Source organism: Carlito syrichta, unplaced genomic scaffold (genome assembly GCF_000164805.1).
Source record: "Carlito syrichta isolate Samal-C Ts95f unplaced genomic scaffold, Tarsius_syrichta-2.0.1 Scaffold301903, whole genome shotgun sequence".
In the NCBI taxonomy this organism is placed as follows: Eukaryota; Metazoa; Chordata; class Mammalia; order Primates; family Tarsiidae; genus Carlito; species Carlito syrichta.
The window spans coordinates 7325-27033 of NW_007245999.1; the positions used below are offsets into that span (position 1 = coordinate 7325).

Sequence of the window (19709 nt, forward strand, 5' to 3'; positions counted from 1 at the left end):
GCGTGGCGGGCGGGACCTTGCACTCGGCCTCCGCCTGCTTCCGGCGGCTTTCGCTGAGCTGCGTCTGCAGCCCCTTGTTCTGCGCCGCCAGGTACTGGAGCTTCTCCTGCAGCGCCGCGCGCTCCGCCTCCACGCGGTTCAGCAGGTTGCGGTGGATGTTGTCCTGGCGGAGGGCGGACGGCGGCGGTCAGGGACGGCGGGGCCGGCCGCGGACACCAGGCCCCCTCCCCCGGGAAGCGGGCCTCGGGCCCACCTGCGTCTCGAGTTCCACCACGCGCTGCCGCAGCTCGCGGCCCTCGGCCAGGGCCTGGGCCTCGCGCAGTCGCACGCTCATCAGCTCGTCCTGCAGCTCGCCCAGGACCAGCTTCCGCGGGGACTCCTTCCAGCGGCCGCCGCGGGACAGATGGGCCTGGGGCGGGCCCGACGGTCAGCCGCCGCCCAGGCTCCTGGAGGGGGCGCTCCGCCCGCCCGGCGCCCGGCGGGCCCTCACCTGCCAGGTGTCCGAGAGCTCCTGCAGCTGCAGCTTCAGCTCTCGCGCCGAGGCCACCGCCTCGCCTTCCCGCACCTTGAGCGCCTTCAGCTCCTCCTGCAGCCGCGCCACGTTGTTCTCGTCGGGCAGGGAGCTGTTTCTCTGCGTGGGGGAGAGCGGTCAGGACCTGGGGAAACTGCGCAGCCTTGGGGAGCAGGACCACGGGGAGGAGGCCCCGCCGTTGGAAAACCGGTGCCACAACAGCACCTACTCTCACGAGGCTGTCCTAGGGCAGCCCCTTAAGTCGTGGGTCCTCCATAAATGTTCCTGCTAAGAATACCAGGCAGGCTGGGGAAGTGAGGGGTGAAGGCAGGAGCTCACCTCCCTCAGGGACGCCATCGGACTGGGGACCTGCCCCGGCAGAGGGGCCCTGTGCTCCTCCCAGACCAGGCCAGACAGCCCCTCTCCCTGGGAACAGGTCGAGCACCCGCCTAGGCCCTGTCCTGGTGTCTCAGGGTTCAGTGAGGGGGAATCTGTGTACCAGTCTCTCGAACCAAAATCCAGCTTACAGGGTGAGCTCCGCATGACCCACATGCTTGGATCTAGGGGTGGGACAGATCTAGCGGGATTGACTGAAGACACATGTTCTTCCCATGTGGAGGGAGGCGGGGGCGGGGAGGAGAACCCAACTCTTGGCTGGTGATGGGACCTGAGAGCTGGATGGCCTCTCGATTCTCCATGTGGGAGGATTGTCCAAATAGTGCAGGCTCTGGGGGGTGGGGCACAGCCCCTGCAAGCTGAGTGGATGGGTCCCAGGGCACCTCCCTTCCTCTGGCAACTCCATGGGAAAGTGGGGTCAATGCAGATGCTCAAAGCCATTGGGGAGGGACTCGGGAGCCTGGTACCCCCTCTAGGGCTGCAGGCAAGAGAGTGTGGACCCCAGTCTGTCCCCAGGTGGTCTCTCTATGGGTGTAGGGCAGGTGGCAGTCCTAATAAGCCTGGGCCTTCTCTCCTTCCTATCCTCCCCCATCCTTCCTTCCCAGAACCCAGGGCCTGGGGGAGACACACACAGGTGCGATGGGGCATCCAGGAAGCCCATGGAAGCCAGCACACTGTGGGTGTTTGCCTTGTACATGAGGGTGGGAGTGCCCATGGGGGATCATGCTGTGTGTGTGCAGGCAAGCAGGCACGAGTGTGTGCACATGCATGTGTGTGCATGTGTATGAATGTGTGCAAGTGTGTGCACGTGCATGAGTGCACAGCATGAGTGTGTGCATGTGCATATATGTGCATGAGTGTGTGCACATGTCTGAGCATGTGTGCATGCCCCTCCGGGCTTGGGAAGGTCTGTCAGTGAGGAGCCTAACTCCTCGACCTCCCCAAGGCCCTCCTGTGCGATCATGTGCTGTGGAGCCCAGGGATTGGGAGAAACCCTGGGCTCCACAGCAGCAGACAGGAGGTCTCTGCAGCAACTGATTGGCATGGGGTGGGGTATCCTGACCCGGGTTCACCCCCAGAAGCTTACTCAGGACCCCTTCCCCTCCCTCGGGATCACCTGCCATTCCATCGCACCTTCTCCATGTCTAGAACCTTGTCCTGCATCTCCCGAAGGGCCCCCAGTGTCTCTGTCTCCCGCAGCTTCGACTGCTCCAGTTCCGTCTCCAGGTGGGCCACGAAGTCCTCTGTGAGGCGTGGGTTCTCCTGGGGGAGGCAGAGGGCTGCTTGGGGCCCTCGACCATGGCTGGGGGGTGGGCAGCCTCCATGCTAGCGGGCTGTGACCCCTTCCTCAGAGCCCCTGAGCAGGGAGGGAGGCCCAGGACTGGGGCGTCCTGGGCTGGACCCCATGATGTTCTGTGCCAGAGGGTCCTGGCACATGTGCAGCTGGCCTGGCCCAGCTCTTTCCCTGAGAAGGCCACAGAGGGGACACCATGAAGGCGACTTGCCATCGCCTCCGGATGTCCTGGGGGGATGCCAATGGTTGGTGTCCCAGGATTGCCAGGGGCAGAGGATGGGTTCTTGCTGTGGGGCCAATGTCCTAACCACACGATGGGATGGCTGTGGTGGGTGGGGCTGGGGTTGCACATCCTCTCTCCTCCTTCCTCCGTTCGTTCCCCCATTTCAAAGCAGGAAAGAATTGGCAGAGAGTTTTCAGGGATCTCTCTCCTGCTCGGTACCCAGAAGGCTTCTCAGAGGTGCCCCAGTATGGCCCCAGGAGGGGTAGACGCTGCTCCTTGGGCCTGACAAAGGAGACCTGGCCCCTGGGGTCAGGGGCAGGGGCCCCTCTCCCTGCCACATGGCTGGTTCTCTGCAGGACTGCCCCAGTCCCCCTAGTCACCATCATCTCCTTCCTGTGATTCTCTTTTTCTTTTTCTTTGAGACAGGGTCATCTCGACTGGAGTGCAGTGGCAAGATAATAGCTTGCTGGGCTCGGTGGCTCAGCCTGTAATCCCGCGCCTTTGGGAGGCTGCGGTGAGTGGATTGCCTGAGCCCACGGGTTTGAGACCCGCCTGGGCAGTGAGATCTCATCTCTTCAATAAATAAAAAAATCAGCCGGGCGTGGTAGCGCATGCCTGTAATTCCGGCTACTTGGAAGGCTGAGGCGGAAGGATCGCCGGGGCCCAGCAGGTCGAGGCTGCGGTGGCCGGGAGCGGCCACTGCACTCCAGTCTGGGCGACAGAGTGAGACTCCAACTCAAAAAAAAAAAAAAAAAAAGATAATAGCTCACTGCAGCCTTGACCTACGGGGCTCAAGTGACCCTTCCCACCTCAGCCTCCCAAGCCTCTGGGCCTACAGGCTTGCACCACAATGCCTGGCTAATTTTTTTCTTTTTTCTTTTTCTTTTTGTAGAGACAAGGTCTTGCTATATTGCCCAGACTGGCCTTGAAATCTTGAAATCCTGGCCTCAAGCGGTCCTCCTGCCTCAGCCTTCTAGAGTGCTGGGATGACTGTGAACCTCTGGGCCTGGCCTCCTGTGGGTCTCTGAGATCCACGTGTGCTAGTGGACCTGCCTTGGCTCAGATGGGTTCTAGACCCCGTGCAGCCCCAGCTAGGCTGTGCCTCCTCCAGGACACCTCCTCCTACCTCAGTGGCATCCCTTTGGACCTGAGGAGGTAGCCCTGGACTTCACCCATCTCCGTGTATTGCCAAGCCTGGAGCTTGGGGGTGGCTGGTAGAATCTCTACCTGAAAGGGTGGGTGGGATGAGCCCTACCTCAGTTTCTCAAGAGCATGCTGCCTCAGGATGAGCTGGGACTACAGGACCCTCAGGCTCTGAAGGTCACAGTGGAATGTTACACTGATGAGGCTCAGAAGGGAGAAGTGAAAAACTGTGTCATCCCACCTCCCTGCCCCAGGAACAGGGAATCCACTAGAATTGCTCGGCCAAGGCCTGAGCCAAGATCTCCAGGCCTGGGGTGGGGAGGGACCTACTTAGTCCGTGATCTTCCTTCTCAAGCACCCTTGTTTTTCTCCAAATTAGGAACCCACATCCTAATTTGCTGGATGAGGCCTGGATGGCAGGGGTTGGCAAGGCCAACAACATCCCTCCTGCCCCTCCAGGGCATGAGTGTGCCCGCGAGGGCTTGGGGGCAGCAGATACTGAGTGCCTCTGATCAGGAAGGCCACCTGCTAGGTACAGCCACAGCGAAGTTCTAAAAGCCCCCTCTTAGAGAAGCGGACTCTCTGGGCAGGGCTCCAGCTGGTGTCCAGAGTTCATGCTCACAACAGACTCGGGGTGCCCCCTCGCCCCCACCCCACCTGCTCAGAGCTCTCAAAACAGCCCCTGACTGCCCTGCTAGCCTCTTCTGAGAACAAAGTCCTGGGCCTTGGAGGAGGAAACGCCCATCTTTTGTGGCTGGTCCTCAGGATTAGCCCAACTGTCCTTCAGACCTGGAGAGATACAAGGGCTCTCCAAGGAGTCACAGCCCGATGTGCTGTGGCAGTGCCTGGGTTAGGGAGGGGCCCTGCAGGGACAGCCTGGTCCTAGGTTCTCCGTGCTGAGGCCCCAGAGGCAGACAACGCGGACACCCTGGCGGGCGGTGGGAAGTGATGTCCCTGAGTCTGGGGCTTGCTCGCTGCTGGGGGGGAATCTGCACTCGTTTCTGGGTTCCCCCACCCCAGAAAGGGACGAGAGAGCCTGGCGCTGAGGAAGGGCAGGCCTGAGCCGCGACGGCAGCGGGGCGTGGCCCCGCCCAGAGGCCCCGCCCACCCGCCACGTGGCTCCGCCTACCCGGCGCGGTACCTGCTGCTCCTGCAGCTGCCGGATGGTGCTCTGCGCCCTCTGCAGGTCCTCCGCCGCCGAGCTGCACTGCTGTCGCACCACTGCCAGCTCCCGCTTAATGACGTAGTTCTCCTCCGCCTCCTGCGCCCGTGTCACCTGTCCCTGAGCACAGCGAGGACAGGGAGCGTGACCCTCGGCTCCCATCCCAAGCCCTGCCTCCCACCACAGGGAGAGGCCCAGAAAGGGCGGAGGCGGGGGGGGGAGCTGAGAAGGGGAGGCCGCCTGCACTCAGAGCCTGGGATGGGGCGCTCCCTGGGCCTGGGGACGCGGGTGGGGGACAGGCAGGAGCAGGGCACCCGCAGGAGCCTGGGAGAAGACCCGCTCCCGGGCTCAGGCTCTGTCAGGCCCCGGCTTCTGAAAGCGCCGCCCCTCCCCCATCCTGGCCCTAGGTCTTTGCCCAGGTGGGGAGAAGAAAGGTCTATATCCAAGGCCAATGGCATAAAAGGGGCCACCTCTGCACATTCGTGCTGGGCTTTGCCTGTGATGGTGGAGGTCTCGGGACAGCCAACTCCCCAGCGGCTCTGGGCTTGGTTCCGGTGGGCTGGGAGGTGGAAAACACTTCTCCCAGGGTGCCTTCTCCAGTCCTGGGCTCTGGGGCTCCCCTCCCTTCACCCCACTCTCCTCCCCCACCCAATTTGGGCCCCCCATTCCAGGCTCGGAGCCACCAGGTGGCAGGTGGAAGCTTCCAGATAAAGCCATTCAAGATGAGGTGGCAGCAGAAGCAGGTGAGCGAGAGAAGATGGTAGCTGTGCAGGTAGCAGCAGAGAGCAGCAGCCTGAGGGACCAGAGATGGTGGTGGTGGTGGTGGTGTGTGTGTGTGTGTGTGTTTGTGTGTGTGAGTTCAGTGCAGTGCACACACCAGGGCCTGAGGTGGATACGCTCTTGGGATCCCCAGCCCTCCTGGGTCCCTACCTATGTCCCCTGGAAGGAGGAGGCTTCCTGTACATGCATGTACATTCACACCCAAACACACATACCCACAGGCACGCCACGTTTCTCCCTGCTTCACATGCCCCCCCAGGAAAGCCTTATGTCCCCAAAAGCAGTCCCCAGCTGCCCCCATGCATGGTGCCAGGCCTGCCCCGAGAATGGCAGGGAAGAGGCGGTTACTGGCTGTCATGTGCAGGGAGCAGGGAAGGGGCCAGGAAGGAACCCAGAGAAGGGGACAAAAAGCTACCGTACCTGGATTAACCTATCAGCCAGAGCAGCGCTCTCCTACCCGGCGAAGGGGGTTCCCAGCGACAGGGGGAGGAGGCAGAGCGGAAGGCGCAGGGACAGGAGAGGGGGAGAGACAGACAAGAACCACTTGTCACTAACGCAGTGGACTATCTCTAGAAGCGAGGGAGAGAGAAGACCAGAGAACCAGCAGGAGAGGACCCGGAGGAAGGCCAAAGCCAGAGTCCAGGAGGGGGGTTTGCTTGGGAGCGGGGGAGGCTGGGTGGCCATGGCTGCAGGGAGGCTGCAGGGCTGAGAACCAACTGTCCTGCCTTCCATGGCAGCCAGACGTGGGTCAGCTGGGAAAACCCCACCCTAGGAATGTCGGCCTCAGGCAGGAGCAAGGAGGAGTCTCCCCTGGTGGGAAGGGAGGGAAGGGGGAAGGGGTGTGTTTTAATTTTAAGGCAGAACATGGCTTTGGGGTAAAGGCCACAGGATCCTGCTCATGACCCACTTTCTGTGGCCAGTGGAGGGTCAAGTGAGGACAAGGGAGGAGCAAGAAGTGAGCACCCTGGGACTGGGGCTTGGTAAACCCCCAATTCCACTCCCATCTTTAACATGTGGGGACCAGGGTCGAGGCTGTGGCTCCCCACCATGGTGCCGCCTTCCTCCTCCACTTGGTCGCCTTTCTTTTGAGGGCGAAGGGCGAGACTTCCAAATTACAGGGTGGAGTGCCTTGTGGCCCAATTACGGGACTCCGGCATGAAAGCATAGTCCTCCCCGCCCCCGCTCCCCGCAAGCAGCCTGAGAGGGCGCTGGACACACATGGCTTCCCATGGCGGCAGTTCACCGGGGTGACAACTCAGCCCCAACCTCTGGGCTCATCATAATGCGAGTGGACGCCAGTTATAGGGCACCCCAGTTGGGTTCAGGGCCAGGCCTGGGCCTGTGGCAGAGGGGCAGGGCTTTTTGGTCCTCGGAGAGGGAACGCCCGGTGGCGACCACGCCCCTTGTGATGACCACGCCCACACCAGCCACACCCGTGACGCCACACCCCTCACCTTCTCTAAGGTTTCAATCCGTTGTTTCAGGAGCCTGTTCTCCGTCCGAAGCCTCTATGGGTGGGGGGAGGGAGAGCACGTCAGAGCCCGCTCCCCACTCCTGCACACACACCCCGCAGTCCACTTAGGGGTCTGACCATTTCCGGGCAGAATGGAGCCAGCATCTAACATTCTGAGTCAGTGATTTCAGAAAACAGGGCCAATTCCTGTTCAGAATAGCTCATTTCAGAAAGATTTTTTTTTCTATTTTTTTAAAAAACGAAACTTGGTTCAGTAAAAATAACATGAGTGCTTTCGTGGCTCTTTGTATGTGTGTGTGAGGGGCGGGGTTCGGTCAGCACCCACACCCTCCTCAGATGTCTGTTTCCATCCAGGCTTGGGTCAGTCAAGGCAAAGGTCTTTGAATTTTCAGGGAAAACTGAGATCAAATAGCCTGTGCCCCTCATAGCTCTGGGTTTGATTCTTGGGGACGCACCCCTCCTGGAGCTTGGCTCCAGCATGCTGATCACCACCCTTCCCCAACAACTGCATTCCTGTGACCCGTGGAGAGCAGCTGTCCCCAGTGGTTGTCACTTTCCCCTGGCTGGGGCTTCCGAGATGCCTCCCTTGCTTTCACCTACCCTTCTGTGCTGATGGATTTTGGTTAGATATTTGCAGTTTTAGGCTCCCCTGTGACCCTCTGGGAAGCAGGTGAGTTTTACACACATGTGGACTCTAGCCTCCACCTGCATCCCAGCTGTGAAGGAGGCCAAGAAATAGTTTGGATCAGCAGACGAGTGAGGGTCCTGCCTCGCTGTGGGTCACACAACATTTCCTGGGTTTCTCTGGGGAGACCGGTGATAGAAACACCAGAACATTCCCAGGAAGCAACTGCAGCCAGAAGAATTACATACTTGCAAGTCATTGATTCATGTCATGGGTGGGGAAACTGAGTCAGGGTGGGGCAGGGCCTTGTTTGAACCTCTCAGCTAGGCTGGGTTAGAGCTCTTCCAGGCACAGGTCTCTGTCCCTCTTAGCAATCCAAACTCTGACCTCTGACCCCTAGATTGCCTTGCCTTCTCTTTGGCTTCAAACATCATACCACAAGCAGAGCTATCCTTGCAGGAGGTAGACACACCTGACCAACAACTCCCCTTTTCCTGCTCACTTCAAAGCGAAAACAAGAGAAAGAAGGAGTGAATACTACATGGAGCTACTAATCATCTTTGTTTTAACATGTTCCCTCCCTCCCTCCCTCTCTCCCTCTCTCCCTCTCTCCCTCTCCTTTTTAGAGATAGGGTCTCACTCTGTGGCCCAGGCTGGAGTGCAGTGGTGCGATCATAGCTCACTGCAGGCTTGAACTCCTGGGCTCAAATGATCCTCCTGTGTCAGCATCCCGAGTTGCTGGGTCTACAGGTGCGCCCCTGTATTTTATTGTATTTTATTTTCTGGTAGAGATGGGGTCTCTCTATGTTGTCCAGGCTGGTCTAGAACTCCTACTGCCTCGGTGCCCCAAAGCACTGGGATTACAGGCGGGTGTGTTTTCTGATGCCTTGATGTCCTGGGGACTTGCTAATTCTGGAAAGAGTGCCATTCCCAGCACTAGCTATTTCCAGATATAGTAAACAACCTGCCTGCAAGTACGCTTTTCATCTACAAGGAAACCAATCCACCTCCTTTATCTCATTCACACACCAAGCTGGTATTTCCCCTGCCTCAAATCACCCCAGGGCCAGGTATTGGAAAATGGGGGATCACCCCAAAAGCCCAGAGCTGGCTGAAGTTATTCAAAGTAGCTGATCTTAGGCCAGCTCGAACTTGCCTGCCCGAACGTGCCTGCCCTGCATCGCTTGCTCCTGCCTGCAGAAACCACACTAAAGGCTAGCCCCTTCTGCCTCCTGACAGATCTTGGTACTTCCCTGTATGCCCTGCCTGGCATGACCTGATCTCCATGGGTGTTCTCCCTATAGCCTTCTTGAAATTCCTCCCGTCCCCAGGCACGCTGCTGCCTGGACCTTTGTTTTCTCTCTCTCTCTCTCTTTTTTTTTTTGGTTTAAGAGATGGGGTCTTGCTATGTTGCCCAGGCTGGTCTTGAACTTCTAGCCTCAAGCAATCCTCCCACCTTGGCCTTCCAAAGTGCTGAGATTATAGGCATGAGCCACTGCACCCTAGCTCCTCTTGAGAGCTGTTAGGTAAAGAACTCTTCTTTCGTAGCAGTTTTCTCTATGTCTGTCATGTTGCCTTGCCTGGCTCAGACGAATGCCTAGAATATTCTATAACCGGCTAAAAATGAAATCGCAAAGGGCAGGGCTGAGGGAGAAGGCACATGCCAGAATCCTTTGAGGCCTCCGAGGCTCTCAAGTTCCTCTCATAGGAAACTTCCAGGCTGGGCATATGGCTTGAGGGTCTGTGGCATCCTTGCCTACCACTGGGCCTCGTAGTCACAAGGTGGGAGTGGGCCCTTGTCTGTACATGAGCAACGCAGACATGTATTTGGACTGCTGTATCAGTTAAGACACCATTCCTGAGAAAGGAGGATTCTAAAAAACTCAGGATACAAAACTATTTCTGGAGAATCTTCAAACAGGGCCAGGACAATGATGCCTACTTTCCCCCTCAGATTCTGCCTCTGACTTGGATGAAGACAGTGACAGTAATAATGATCACTTGAACAGCACAGCAAACACCACCCCCGTTTTGCAGATGGGGACACTGAGACTCAGAGAGGTGAATTCATCTTCCAGGGTCACATAGTTGGTCCGTGGTGGAGCTGGGATTTGGCCTGTTGGACTCCAGTCTTAGCCCTTATGTGGTTCAGGCCCAGAAGAGGACAAAGCCAGGCTGTGCTGTGGTTTGGGTCTATACATGTCCCTCTCGGAGGACTAGGGGACTCTCAGTCCCAGCTTGTGACTCTGGCACACAGTAGGTGCTCAATAAATGCTTGCCGACAGGCCAGACCCTGGGAACATGGCGACCACTAAAATCATGTGTGGAAAGACACAAGGAGAGAGGCTTTGCACAGCTGGTGAGCCCCCTGACCTAGCAGGACTGGCAGGCCAGGCACCAGGGGACCAGGGCCCCCAGGTGGGTCCCCGTACTCTGACCTGGACACCCTGGCATCTGGCCCCTGTCTGCCCTGACCCTTCCCGGAGGGTGATCCCCTTGGGGGTTTCCCCCACAGCCTTCTTGAAATTCCTCCAGCCTCCAGACACGCTGCTGCCCGGGCCTTTACTCTTGATTTCCTGGGCCTGGAGTGCCCCGCTACCGGGGTCAGCCTTGCCCCTTCCATCTTTATCCAGAGCACGTTAGAGAGTCTGTATTCTACATTCGTGGTTTATTGCCGGCCTCCCCACGATGCTGGGTGCCCCATGTGGGTGGTGACCTTGGCTGTCTTGGTTGCTATGGTGTCTGCTGGGGCAGGCGCTCACATGCTGGCCTGGCAAGTGGAGGAAGGGACAGGTGGGCAGAGGGATGGCTCCGCAGAGCTGGGGCGCTGGGCAGCGCTGCCCCTAGTGGCTGACCTCTCGGTCCCCATCCCCCACCCACCTTCAGATCCTGGACTCACTTTGATCTCGATCTGCTCCTCCATCTCCTTGCTCTTCATGGCCGCATATTCCTTCTCCAGCCTGCAGAGGGGAGGGCCCATGTGGTCACTGTAATGCTTGCAGAGACTCCTGCCTTCCCGCCACACCCTGGACTTCTGGCACTGACCTCTTCATCTTCTTGGGGTTGTACTTGACCTGGTAGGCCTTGAGAACCAGCTTGTCTGGGCAGCTGTCGAACTGGTGGGGGATTACCCTCTGGAAATACTGTGAGGACACAGCTGGTCACTGACAGGCAGGCTCTGACTGCTGGGGACCACCGAGCCCCTACTGTATGCTGCTGCCCTGGGGGAGGGCAGGAACAGTCTGCCTGGGGTTTCGCCATGTTCCCAGGGTCTGGCCTGTCTTGGATGCTGGATCAGCATTTGTGGTTAGGAAGAAAGACTGTGTGGGAGGGGCGGGAAAGTGGCAAGTGCCTGTGGACAGTGCCTCAGTTTCTAGGAGGGAAGCAGGCCAAAGCTAGGCACAGTGGCTCATGCCTATCATCCCAGCACTTCGGGAGGCCAAGGCAGGAGGTTGACTTGCGCCCAGGAATTCGAGATCAGCCTGGGCAACATAGTAAGACCCTATCTCTACAAAAATATAAAAAGTAGCTGAGTATAGTGGTGTGCGTCTACAAGTTCCAACTACTTGGGAGGCTGAGGTGGGAGGACTGCTGAACCCAGGTGTTAGAGCCTGTAGCGAGCTATGATTGCATTGCTGCACTCCAGCCTGGGTGGCAGAGCAAGACTCCAACTCAAATAAAATAAAACATAAAAAAGCAGGCCGAGGAGGCTTTCGGGGTAAAGGTGGGGGTGGGAGGGTCTGAGCACAAGGGATCTTCGTGGAGAAAGAGGGGTAGCATGCCGGGCCCCCTCAACCCTCCGCAAAGGGTTAAGGTAAGCTGAAGGTGGCCACAGCTCCTGCCCCCAGCCCAGCTGGCGCTTTCTGGCAGCTGTGGACAATGGATGCCCGTGTTCATGGACACAAGCATGGCCTTTGTGTATTCTTCCCCAAAGCACCAGCTGGAAGACGTGGGGCGGGGCTGGAGCCTGCAGGCTGGGGAATGGTGGTGAGAGGCAGGTAGGCCTCTTTGCCAGTCAGCAAGGCCGTCAGGGCTGGCCGGGCCAGGCAGGGTGTGAGGCTGTCCCAGACCCCACACTCCCTCTTGGGCTCTGACCAGGCAGGGGGCTTTGGAAGTCATGTCTGAAGCCTCATGGTGTGGCTTCAGACGTGGTATGGCTTCATCAGAATTTGCCAGCATGCTTTTGGGGGCCTGGGGCAGGGGTGAGGGAGGACGAGGAGGGGGACTTCCCAGGGCTAGGCCTGGTCTTCCTCTCTCCCTGCTGCCAGGCTGCTGGCCCCAGACTGTCTCTGGAGGCTCCTTAGGGTCCCTCTAGCCCCTCAGGGATCAGAACAGATGGGAATGGATCAGAGATGCTCTCTCGAAGCTAGGCCCTCTCTCAGGAGGGCACGCCATGCCCGGATGCCCCCTGTGGGGGCAGTCCCCCAGCACTGGCCCTCCTGGCCCACCTGGGACATCCCCTCCATGTCCAGTTGCATCAGCTCCGTCTGGTTCACCTGCAGCAGGGCTAGGCCCACTCGGAACACAATCTCCAGCCCCTGCAAAGTGGTGGGGAGGGGGGCAGTGAGTCTCCTGTCCTGCCCCCCGGGGAGCTCTCTGACCCCACCCCGGGCCCCACCCTTCCTCCAATAAGTCGGGATTTGTTTGCAGGGTCGGATATGACCTGCCTCATCCAGAGTAGGCTGGGTCAGGGTTGGGGGACCCACTGGGCCCTCACCTCGTACATGAAGATGTCAAAGACTCGGGTGGCGACGGGCAGTGGGAAGGTGGTCAGGAAAAGGGTCAGGAACCAGGACGAGGCGTACATGGACGTGTGGAAGCTTTGGGAGCGGAAGTGGGTGTTGAGGTCCGGGAGTTGCTCCTGCAGGGGCCAGGAGGCAGGTGGGCTCGGTGAAGAGGGTGCCCTCCCGCCTGGGGGCACTGGGCTTCTGTGCCCCCAACCCTTCCCTGACCTGCCCCAGGGCTTCCTTCCTCCGTGCTCCCTTGGCACTGTGTTTTGGGGATGCCAAAGTTCCCCAGAGTTTTGAGTAGCACAGGGCGGGGACCAAGGCTGGGGTGGCTGGAGCCACAGTGGCTCGTGTCAGGTGCCCATGATGTAGCTCATGGGGTTCCTGTGATTTTCCTGAGAAGGGGCTTCTGAGGCTCAGGAGCTTGGGCCACTCCACACAGATGCCCAGAGAGCCAGAGCTGGAGCACAGGCAGGCTGTAGCCCCCATCCCCGATGAGAGCTGCCCCTGCTCACCATGTTACTTTTTGCCTATGTCTGTGCCCATCCATGTCCCAGGGCAGGATGTTTTATTCAGAACTGCGTTTGCTTGAACTCCGATGGCTGGAAAGTGACAGCCAGCCAGGGGAACTGAGGCTGGGGAAGGCATTAGGACCCTGGTGTTCTTCCCAGAGTTAGGAGCTCTCTGTGCCCTGGTCAGTTTGCTTGGCTGTGGGAGGAGGTCTAGGCCATCCAGTCAGGGGTGGGGTGGCACCTTCTCTGTGGCCCAGGTCCCCTGTGTGGGGCATTACCAGGCTCCCAGGAGCTACAACATCGCAGTGCTCCAGGGGGTGGGGCTCTCCCGTGTCTTCTCCAGGAGTGGGGCTCTCCCACCTCAGCTCGTCATGACCGCCGGCCCCACCTGCCATCAGTGTCTGGGGCAGGCCGGTGTGTGCGTGCCGGCGTGCGTGGGTGTGAGTGCCGACTCTGGCTCTGTCTGCCTGCGGGAGCGGGCCCTGCGGGGGCTGCTATTTATAAACAGACGTCTGCGGTTCTCTGGTAATCAGCAGAGGGAGGCAGACAACACTCCCTCCTTCCCCCACACTCAGGAGCAGACAGGGAGCGGGCTGTGGGTGTCGGACGCCAGCAGGTCCTACCACCCCGCCTCTGCAAGTGCCGGGTTCCTGAACTCCAGAGGGCTGGAAAGTGATAGACAGCCGGGGAAACTGAGGCTGGAAAAGGCATTAGGACCTTCTAGCACCAGGGCTCTCTGCACCCTGGGTTTGACAAGGCGGCGTAGTCTGTTTGCCGGGCTGCCCCAGGGGGACAGGATCCCCTTTCAGAGTTGAAGTGCCGGTGTGATTTCTCAGGCCTGGAATTTTCAGTCCGGGAGACTCCCCGGGCTGACTGGGGTGTCGGCCCCGCCCACCCGCGGCCCCGCCCACCTGCAGCATGTACTCGAACTGATAGATGCAGAGCCCCAGCTCCGCCATGCTGGGCTTGAAGAGCTCCCGCAGCCGGTACTCTTGCATCAGCCGCACGAACACACAGAAGGCCTCCTCCTCGGGCATCTGGGGGAACGGGCAGGTGGCAGGGACTCAGCGATGGGGGGGCAAGCTCGCTGCTCTTGTCGGGGACCTGGGGGATCCGTGTCTCTGCTTGGCTCCCTGGACCCTCACAACAAACCACTGGTTCTCGAGGTCCCCACTCCGTTTCGCTGATGGAAAGCCTGAGCCAGGCGTCACCTGCTCTGGGCCACCCAGCAGGAAACAGTGGCTGGACGTGAATCCAGAGCTGGCTGCTGCCAGTGCCCACTGGCTGGTTAGGACGCCCTCCTCTCCACTCCCAGCTCTGTCCTTTCTCCCTGACCTAAGCTCTCTAGTTTCTCTGGAGGAACCCCCAAGTCCAGTAAACACCACCCTGGCTGACCTAAGCCCCCAGCTGAAGGAGACAGTTGCCCCTCCAGCCCCTGTCACTGTCCTGGATGGTACAGTGGACGGGACCCTGCAGGAAAAGTGCCTGGGCTGCATCCACTCTCAGGGGCTTGGCCTGGGGATTGCCAGAGGTAGTAGGTGGGTGAGGTGTCTAGGAAGACACCAGACGGTGGACAGTTTGTCCTGTTCCTGGGGGTGGAGCCCAGGTGGGCTGGCTTGTGGTGCCTGGCCACGGGCCACCTACCTGCATAAGGAGAAGGCCCACGATGAAGGCGCTGCCCTGGCAGTAGCCCACCTCCCGGTCCACCAGCGAATACGCCTGCAAGGGAACAGCAAGGGAACAGCGCGGCGTGAAGGCAGATCCTGCTGCCGGCCCAGTCGGCACAGTCGGCTTATGGGGGAACTGCTCCTTCCGGGGGGCCAGGGTAGGAGCAGGGAGTGGGGAGCCCAGGCTGCACCTTCATGACGTTGAAGAGCACCTCCTGACCCAGGCTGTCCTGGCCCTTGAAGAACTCATGCTCCGGGTAGGTTCGGGCGATGTCCCTGCGGATCAGCTTCTCGCACGGCGAGGACATCTTGAGCAGCTCAGAGTACTGGTTCTTGACAGGCATGTCCGTGGCGCTGCACAGAAGCTGCCACACGATGGCCCGGAAATGGTGCGGGATGCCCTTTCGGATCAGCTCCTGGCCATGGGGTGGGAGCGGAAGGCCAGGCTGGACTCCATCCCAGGTCAGCCTCCCCACGGCCCCCAGTCCAGCCCTTCGGGTATGGCCTGCCCACGCCTCACTGGTGGCACAGAGCTCATCTGAGCCACTGTGCTGCAGACTGAGGGGCCAGTCCTTCCCGGACACTTCAGGGCAGAAAGCAGATGGGCCTCTCCAGCTCCAGCTCTTACTCTCCTGTCCCCATGCCCTGGAAGGACATCCTGGAAGTGCCTGCATGTCTTCACGGCCACCCCTTTGCCCAGGCTGGGCCCCACAGACCCTAGCGCTGCCCAGTGGCCAAGTGACCACGCTGGCCGCCCGCCCTGCCCGATCTGCCTGGCCGCCCGCGCCACCTTGAGCAGCTTCTCCTTCCTACGCCGCCACTCGTCCCACTCATTGGCGATTCGGCCCCACAGGATCCATGTGTCCTCCTCCAGGTGGCTCAGGTTGGAGGAGGCTGAGGAGCTGGACACCAGTGAGGAGCCGCTGTTCCTCCGTGAGCCGTTCATGGAGCGCATGGACTTGGAGTCCGCCTCCAGGAGCCTGGGCAGGAAGGGCGGCGAGGTGGTGCCAGTGACTCCTGGGATAGGGGCCTCTGGGAGCCTAGCCCCTCCTCCCGCTCCCAGGGGTCTCAGAGGACACCAGGCGCCCTGTTCCTGCTGAGTGAACTTGGCTGATGACCCAACCTCCCTGAGCCATGGCCCCTTCTGTGCCATCGGGACAGGCCTCTGTTCATGTCTCCAGTCTGCCTCGCAGCGGGCTGAGCCCGTGTGCATTCAGCTCGGTTAATTCTCACACCAGCCCCTCAGGGTGGGTTTGGGGATGACCTGGGCTGTATAGGTGAGGGGTAGAAAGATAGAGCACCACGGAGGGCATCTAGCTAGCAAGGGGCCGTCTCTAACATGTGTTTCAGATGCTTTGACATCTGGGACTGTGTTGACCCTGGGATGGCCCCTCCCACAGGTAGATAATCCCCATAGAGTGCAGGTCTGGCTGCCAGCATACCTTTCACAGCAAATTGACCAATCCAGAACCACACCCAACCACACTTCCTTTCCCGGGCTTTTGCACTTGGGGCCATTATCTGCCCCCCCCCAACCACCCCAGAGGGCCCCTGTGCCCCAGGGCCTGCCAAAATGACTCATACCAGCCAATCCTAAGCTTGCTTCTCCTGCCTTACCCATTCCTTCCTGAGGAAACCACAGTAAAGGCGCTTGCCCATAGTTCCCTCACTCCCTTGGTCTCCTGACCATCCCTGGTGCCACCCCATGTGGCCTTGTGTGGTGTGACGGGTCCCTCCTCTTGAGAACTGTATGTAACAAACTAACTTTTCAATCACAGTTGCCTCCCGATCTGTTGGCTTCACCAGACCATAATAACATAATATAATAATAAAATCTACATTTTATTTTTTTTTTAGAATTGGGCTCTTACTCTGTTGTTCAGTCTGGAGTGCAGTGGCATGATCACAGCTCACTGCCACCTGACTTCCTGGGCTTAGGTGATCCTTCCATCTCAGCCTCCCGAGTAGCTGGGACTATAGGAGCACACCACCACACCCAGCTAATCTTTTGATTTTTTTTGTTGTTATCTAGGCTGGTCTTGAACTCCTGGGCTCAAGCAATTGTCCAACCTCAGCCTCCCAAAGTGCTGGGAAATTACAGGTATGAGTCACTGTGCCCGGCCCTAAAACCTACATTTTAAAACAGGACAAGCCGGGCTCGGTGGCTCAGCCTGTAATCCCAGCGCTCTGGGAGGCTGAGGTGAGTGGATTGCCTGAGCCTGTGGGTTCAAGACACACCTGGGCAACTTGGTGAGACCTCATGTCTACAATAAATCAAAAAATTAGCTGGGTGTGGTAGCGGACGCCTGTAGTTCCAGCTACTTGGAAGGCTGAGGCAGAAGGATTGCCGGAGCTCAGCAGGTCGAGCGGCCACTGCACTCCAGTCTGGGTGACAGAGTGAGACTCCAACTCAAAACAACAACAAACAAACAAACAAACAAAACGGGACAGGGCCAGAGGAGGAAGATGAGAAGGACCACCTCCAGAGTCGGAGGCTTTAACCTTTTCCCTCCAACCTTGGCTCTATAAATGGTAGTCAGATTCAGAGCCTCTTGACCTCTGAACCCTCAGTCTCTTCCTCTAGATGGAGTGGGGACCAATCTGTTCAGACAGGATTGGGAGGATGAAAAGAAAATGTCCCTTGTCAAACACGTGGAGTTGGCTATCATCTTGCACAGGGCTGGGCCAGACTCTGGGTATGAAGGGGCACCCGAGAACTGTGAGGGGCCAGGCTACACCCCAGGCCATGCCTCACCCCCAGGCCCCACCCCACCTCCAGCCCCCAACTCACCGGTTCTGCTCTTCGAGCTTGGCCAGCAGCTCCAGCTCATCGGGGCTGAGGTTCTCAGAGTCAGAGGTGGGGGAGCAGGTGGGGGCTGACAGGGCCTCCTGGGACGAGGAGTCGGGGCTCAGAGTGGGGCTCGCCATGGTGGGCGGGCTCGTCAGTCACTAGCAAGGCCGGTTCACAACTCTGTCTAGGGGCGGGAGACACGTGTGGTTGGCACTGGGTGGGTACCTACCCGTTCTGCCTACCCACCCTGGGGACAGTCCCTGAGTCCCAGCTTTCCATCTCTGGCCTACCCGCTCGGTGCATCCCTCACCCCCATGCCCCCAGCCCAGCTGACAGCCATGCCAGTGCCTATTCCACACCCTGACAACTGGTATCCCCATCATGCAATCAGGCCAGACGTCTGGATGGAGATAGGAGAACCACGGCCAAGACCTGCGCTGTCCTGCTGTCCCTGGGTATATCAGCCAAGGCCTAACTGGACACCCCTGAGTCTGAAGCAGGGCCCAGGGTGGAGACTGCCTGTCACTTGTGGCCCCAAGGACCCTGCTGGGACCTCGGGGTGCAGGGATCTGATTTGGTGGCCCTTACTGACAACTTGGCCCTTTCCCCGCAATGGCCTGTCCTGGGCACCCCGCATCAGCATCTGACCTTCCCCATCTCATCAACCAAAGTGCGCTGCTGGCATGGACAGAGCAATTATTCTTGACTGTTAATTGCCCGGCGCTGCCAAGGGCCGGAAACGTCGGCTCCCCTTGGGCTGGGAAGCCAGAGACACGACAAAGTGCTGAGGATCTGTGCCCTGGCGGACACAGAGCCAGAGCTCTAGGCTCTGTTCCGTATTGCCATCTCGGCCTGCCATGTGCAGGGTGAGTGCTGGGCGCCTCTCTGCTATCCTTTAGAGATGTGGTCTGGCCAGACCCTTCGGGGGTTTCAGGGACATTGGCCTCTTGCCTTCTGCCAGGCTAGTGGGTGGATGGTAGATCAGCACCACGTTGAAAACGAAGACTCCGGGCTCAAATGGACCTGTGTCTGGAGTGTGGCTACCTCTCAGCCAGCTGTGTGACCTTGGGCCAGTCACATAGCATCTCTGAGTCTCCATAGACTGGGATCACACAGGACCTACAGGACACGGCTGCCCCATGAACACTGGCTGTTGCTATCCATCCTGAGGCCAGAGCTTCCGGGTCCTGCCATGGTCTGTGTGGGGACAGCCAGGGGCGGCATCACCCCGATAGGGAGCTCTAGAGGTTGGGACCAGCTATGGGAGCAGAGACAGGGGCTGGGGTTGGTGCTCCTTCATGCTTCTTCCTGGAGAGCCCAGGCTAGCACCCAGGGTCTGAGGAGACAGGGATACTCAGGGTCATGGAGGCAGGAAGGAAACCCTGTTCCCACTTCCCGAATTTTTTTTGAGTCAGGGTCTCCCTCTGTTTCCCAGGCTGGAGCATAGCGGTGCCATCATGGCTTCCCACAGCCTCGATTTCCTGGGCTCAGGTGAACCTTCCATCTCAGCCTCCTGAGTAGTTGGGACTACAGACATGTGCCACCAAGCCTGACTAATTTTCTAATTTTTTGTAGAGACAAGGTCTAGCCCAGGCTAGTCTCAAACTCCTGTGCTTAAGGGATCCTCCCACCTTGGCCTCCCTAAGTGTTAGGATTATAGGCGGAGCCACTGTGCCCAGTCCCACCTCCCTACTTTGAATGGCCCCTTCATGCCGGTCCATGACCTTGCATGCTGTGTACCAGGAATCTGCCTTGAGCCCCTGGGCCCCACCTGACCTGGCTGACAGCTCAGCCCACAGAGGAGGCCTCAATGGGCCCCTGGAGAGGGTGCATCTGGTCCCCTAAGCAGCAGGGGACAGTGACAGGACTGGAGCAGAGCACTGCACACTTGCCTGGCCACTGGGCACCTTTCCGCAGCCCAAACTCAGCTTCCAACCGACACCTGAGGGCCCATGGGTTGGCTAGACTTGACCCTGGCTGTTCCAGTCCTCCTTCCGGTGCTGACTTGTCATGGGGATGGGGTGGGGTATACGATTCTTTTTCCTTCTCATGGGGGCCTGGAACCCTCCCTCCCCAGGACTCTGTGGCTCCCCAGGGACACTGGTTTTACCTCTGGCCCTTGAGTGTGCCCCCAGTCTGTCAGGTGGGAGGGTTCTGGGTTTTGGTGAATGGCAGGAACCCTCCTGCTGCCCAGGGGAGTGGGGACCACCTGCCCCAAAGGCCAAGCCACTGTGCACTACCAGCCTGAGAGTTAATCATTCCCAAGAGAGGGACAGTGGGGGCTGCTCCCGAACCTCCTGCAGAGTCAAAGTCTGCAGCCAGCAGGGGCAGAGATGGGCTGTAAACACAGTGGTGGACCCGAAGTGCTGACCAGAAGGATCTCTGGGCAGGGAGGGGCTGAGGA

General features: G+C 59.2%; 1 protein-coding gene across 1 annotated transcript in view; it reads right to left on the reverse strand.

The window, feature by feature from the left end:
* EVI5L (ecotropic viral integration site 5 like) overlaps window positions 1-17489 on the reverse strand; it is an 18650-nt gene extending 1161 nt beyond the window's left edge. The window contains exons 1-16 of the mRNA XM_008055637.2: window positions 17306-17489; window positions 15305-15494; window positions 14706-14930; window positions 14492-14566; window positions 13759-13884; window positions 12326-12469; window positions 12057-12146; window positions 10654-10751; window positions 10508-10568; window positions 6964-7017; window positions 5930-5962; window positions 4709-4849; window positions 2042-2170; window positions 491-631; window positions 254-409; window positions 17-163 (exon numbers count right to left, since the gene is read on the reverse strand). Coding sequence (XP_008053828.1) covers window positions 17-163; window positions 254-409; window positions 491-631; window positions 2042-2170; window positions 4709-4849; window positions 5930-5962; window positions 6964-7017; window positions 10508-10568; window positions 10654-10751; window positions 12057-12146; window positions 12326-12469; window positions 13759-13884; window positions 14492-14566; window positions 14706-14930; window positions 15305-15494; window positions 17306-17442 — 1947 coding nt within the window. The 5' untranslated portion in view covers window positions 17443-17489. The remainder of the gene's footprint in view (window positions 1-16; window positions 164-253; window positions 410-490; window positions 632-2041; window positions 2171-4708; window positions 4850-5929; window positions 5963-6963; window positions 7018-10507; window positions 10569-10653; window positions 10752-12056; window positions 12147-12325; window positions 12470-13758; window positions 13885-14491; window positions 14567-14705; window positions 14931-15304; window positions 15495-17305) is intronic.
* Between the last annotated feature and the right edge of the window lie 2220 nt (window positions 17490-19709).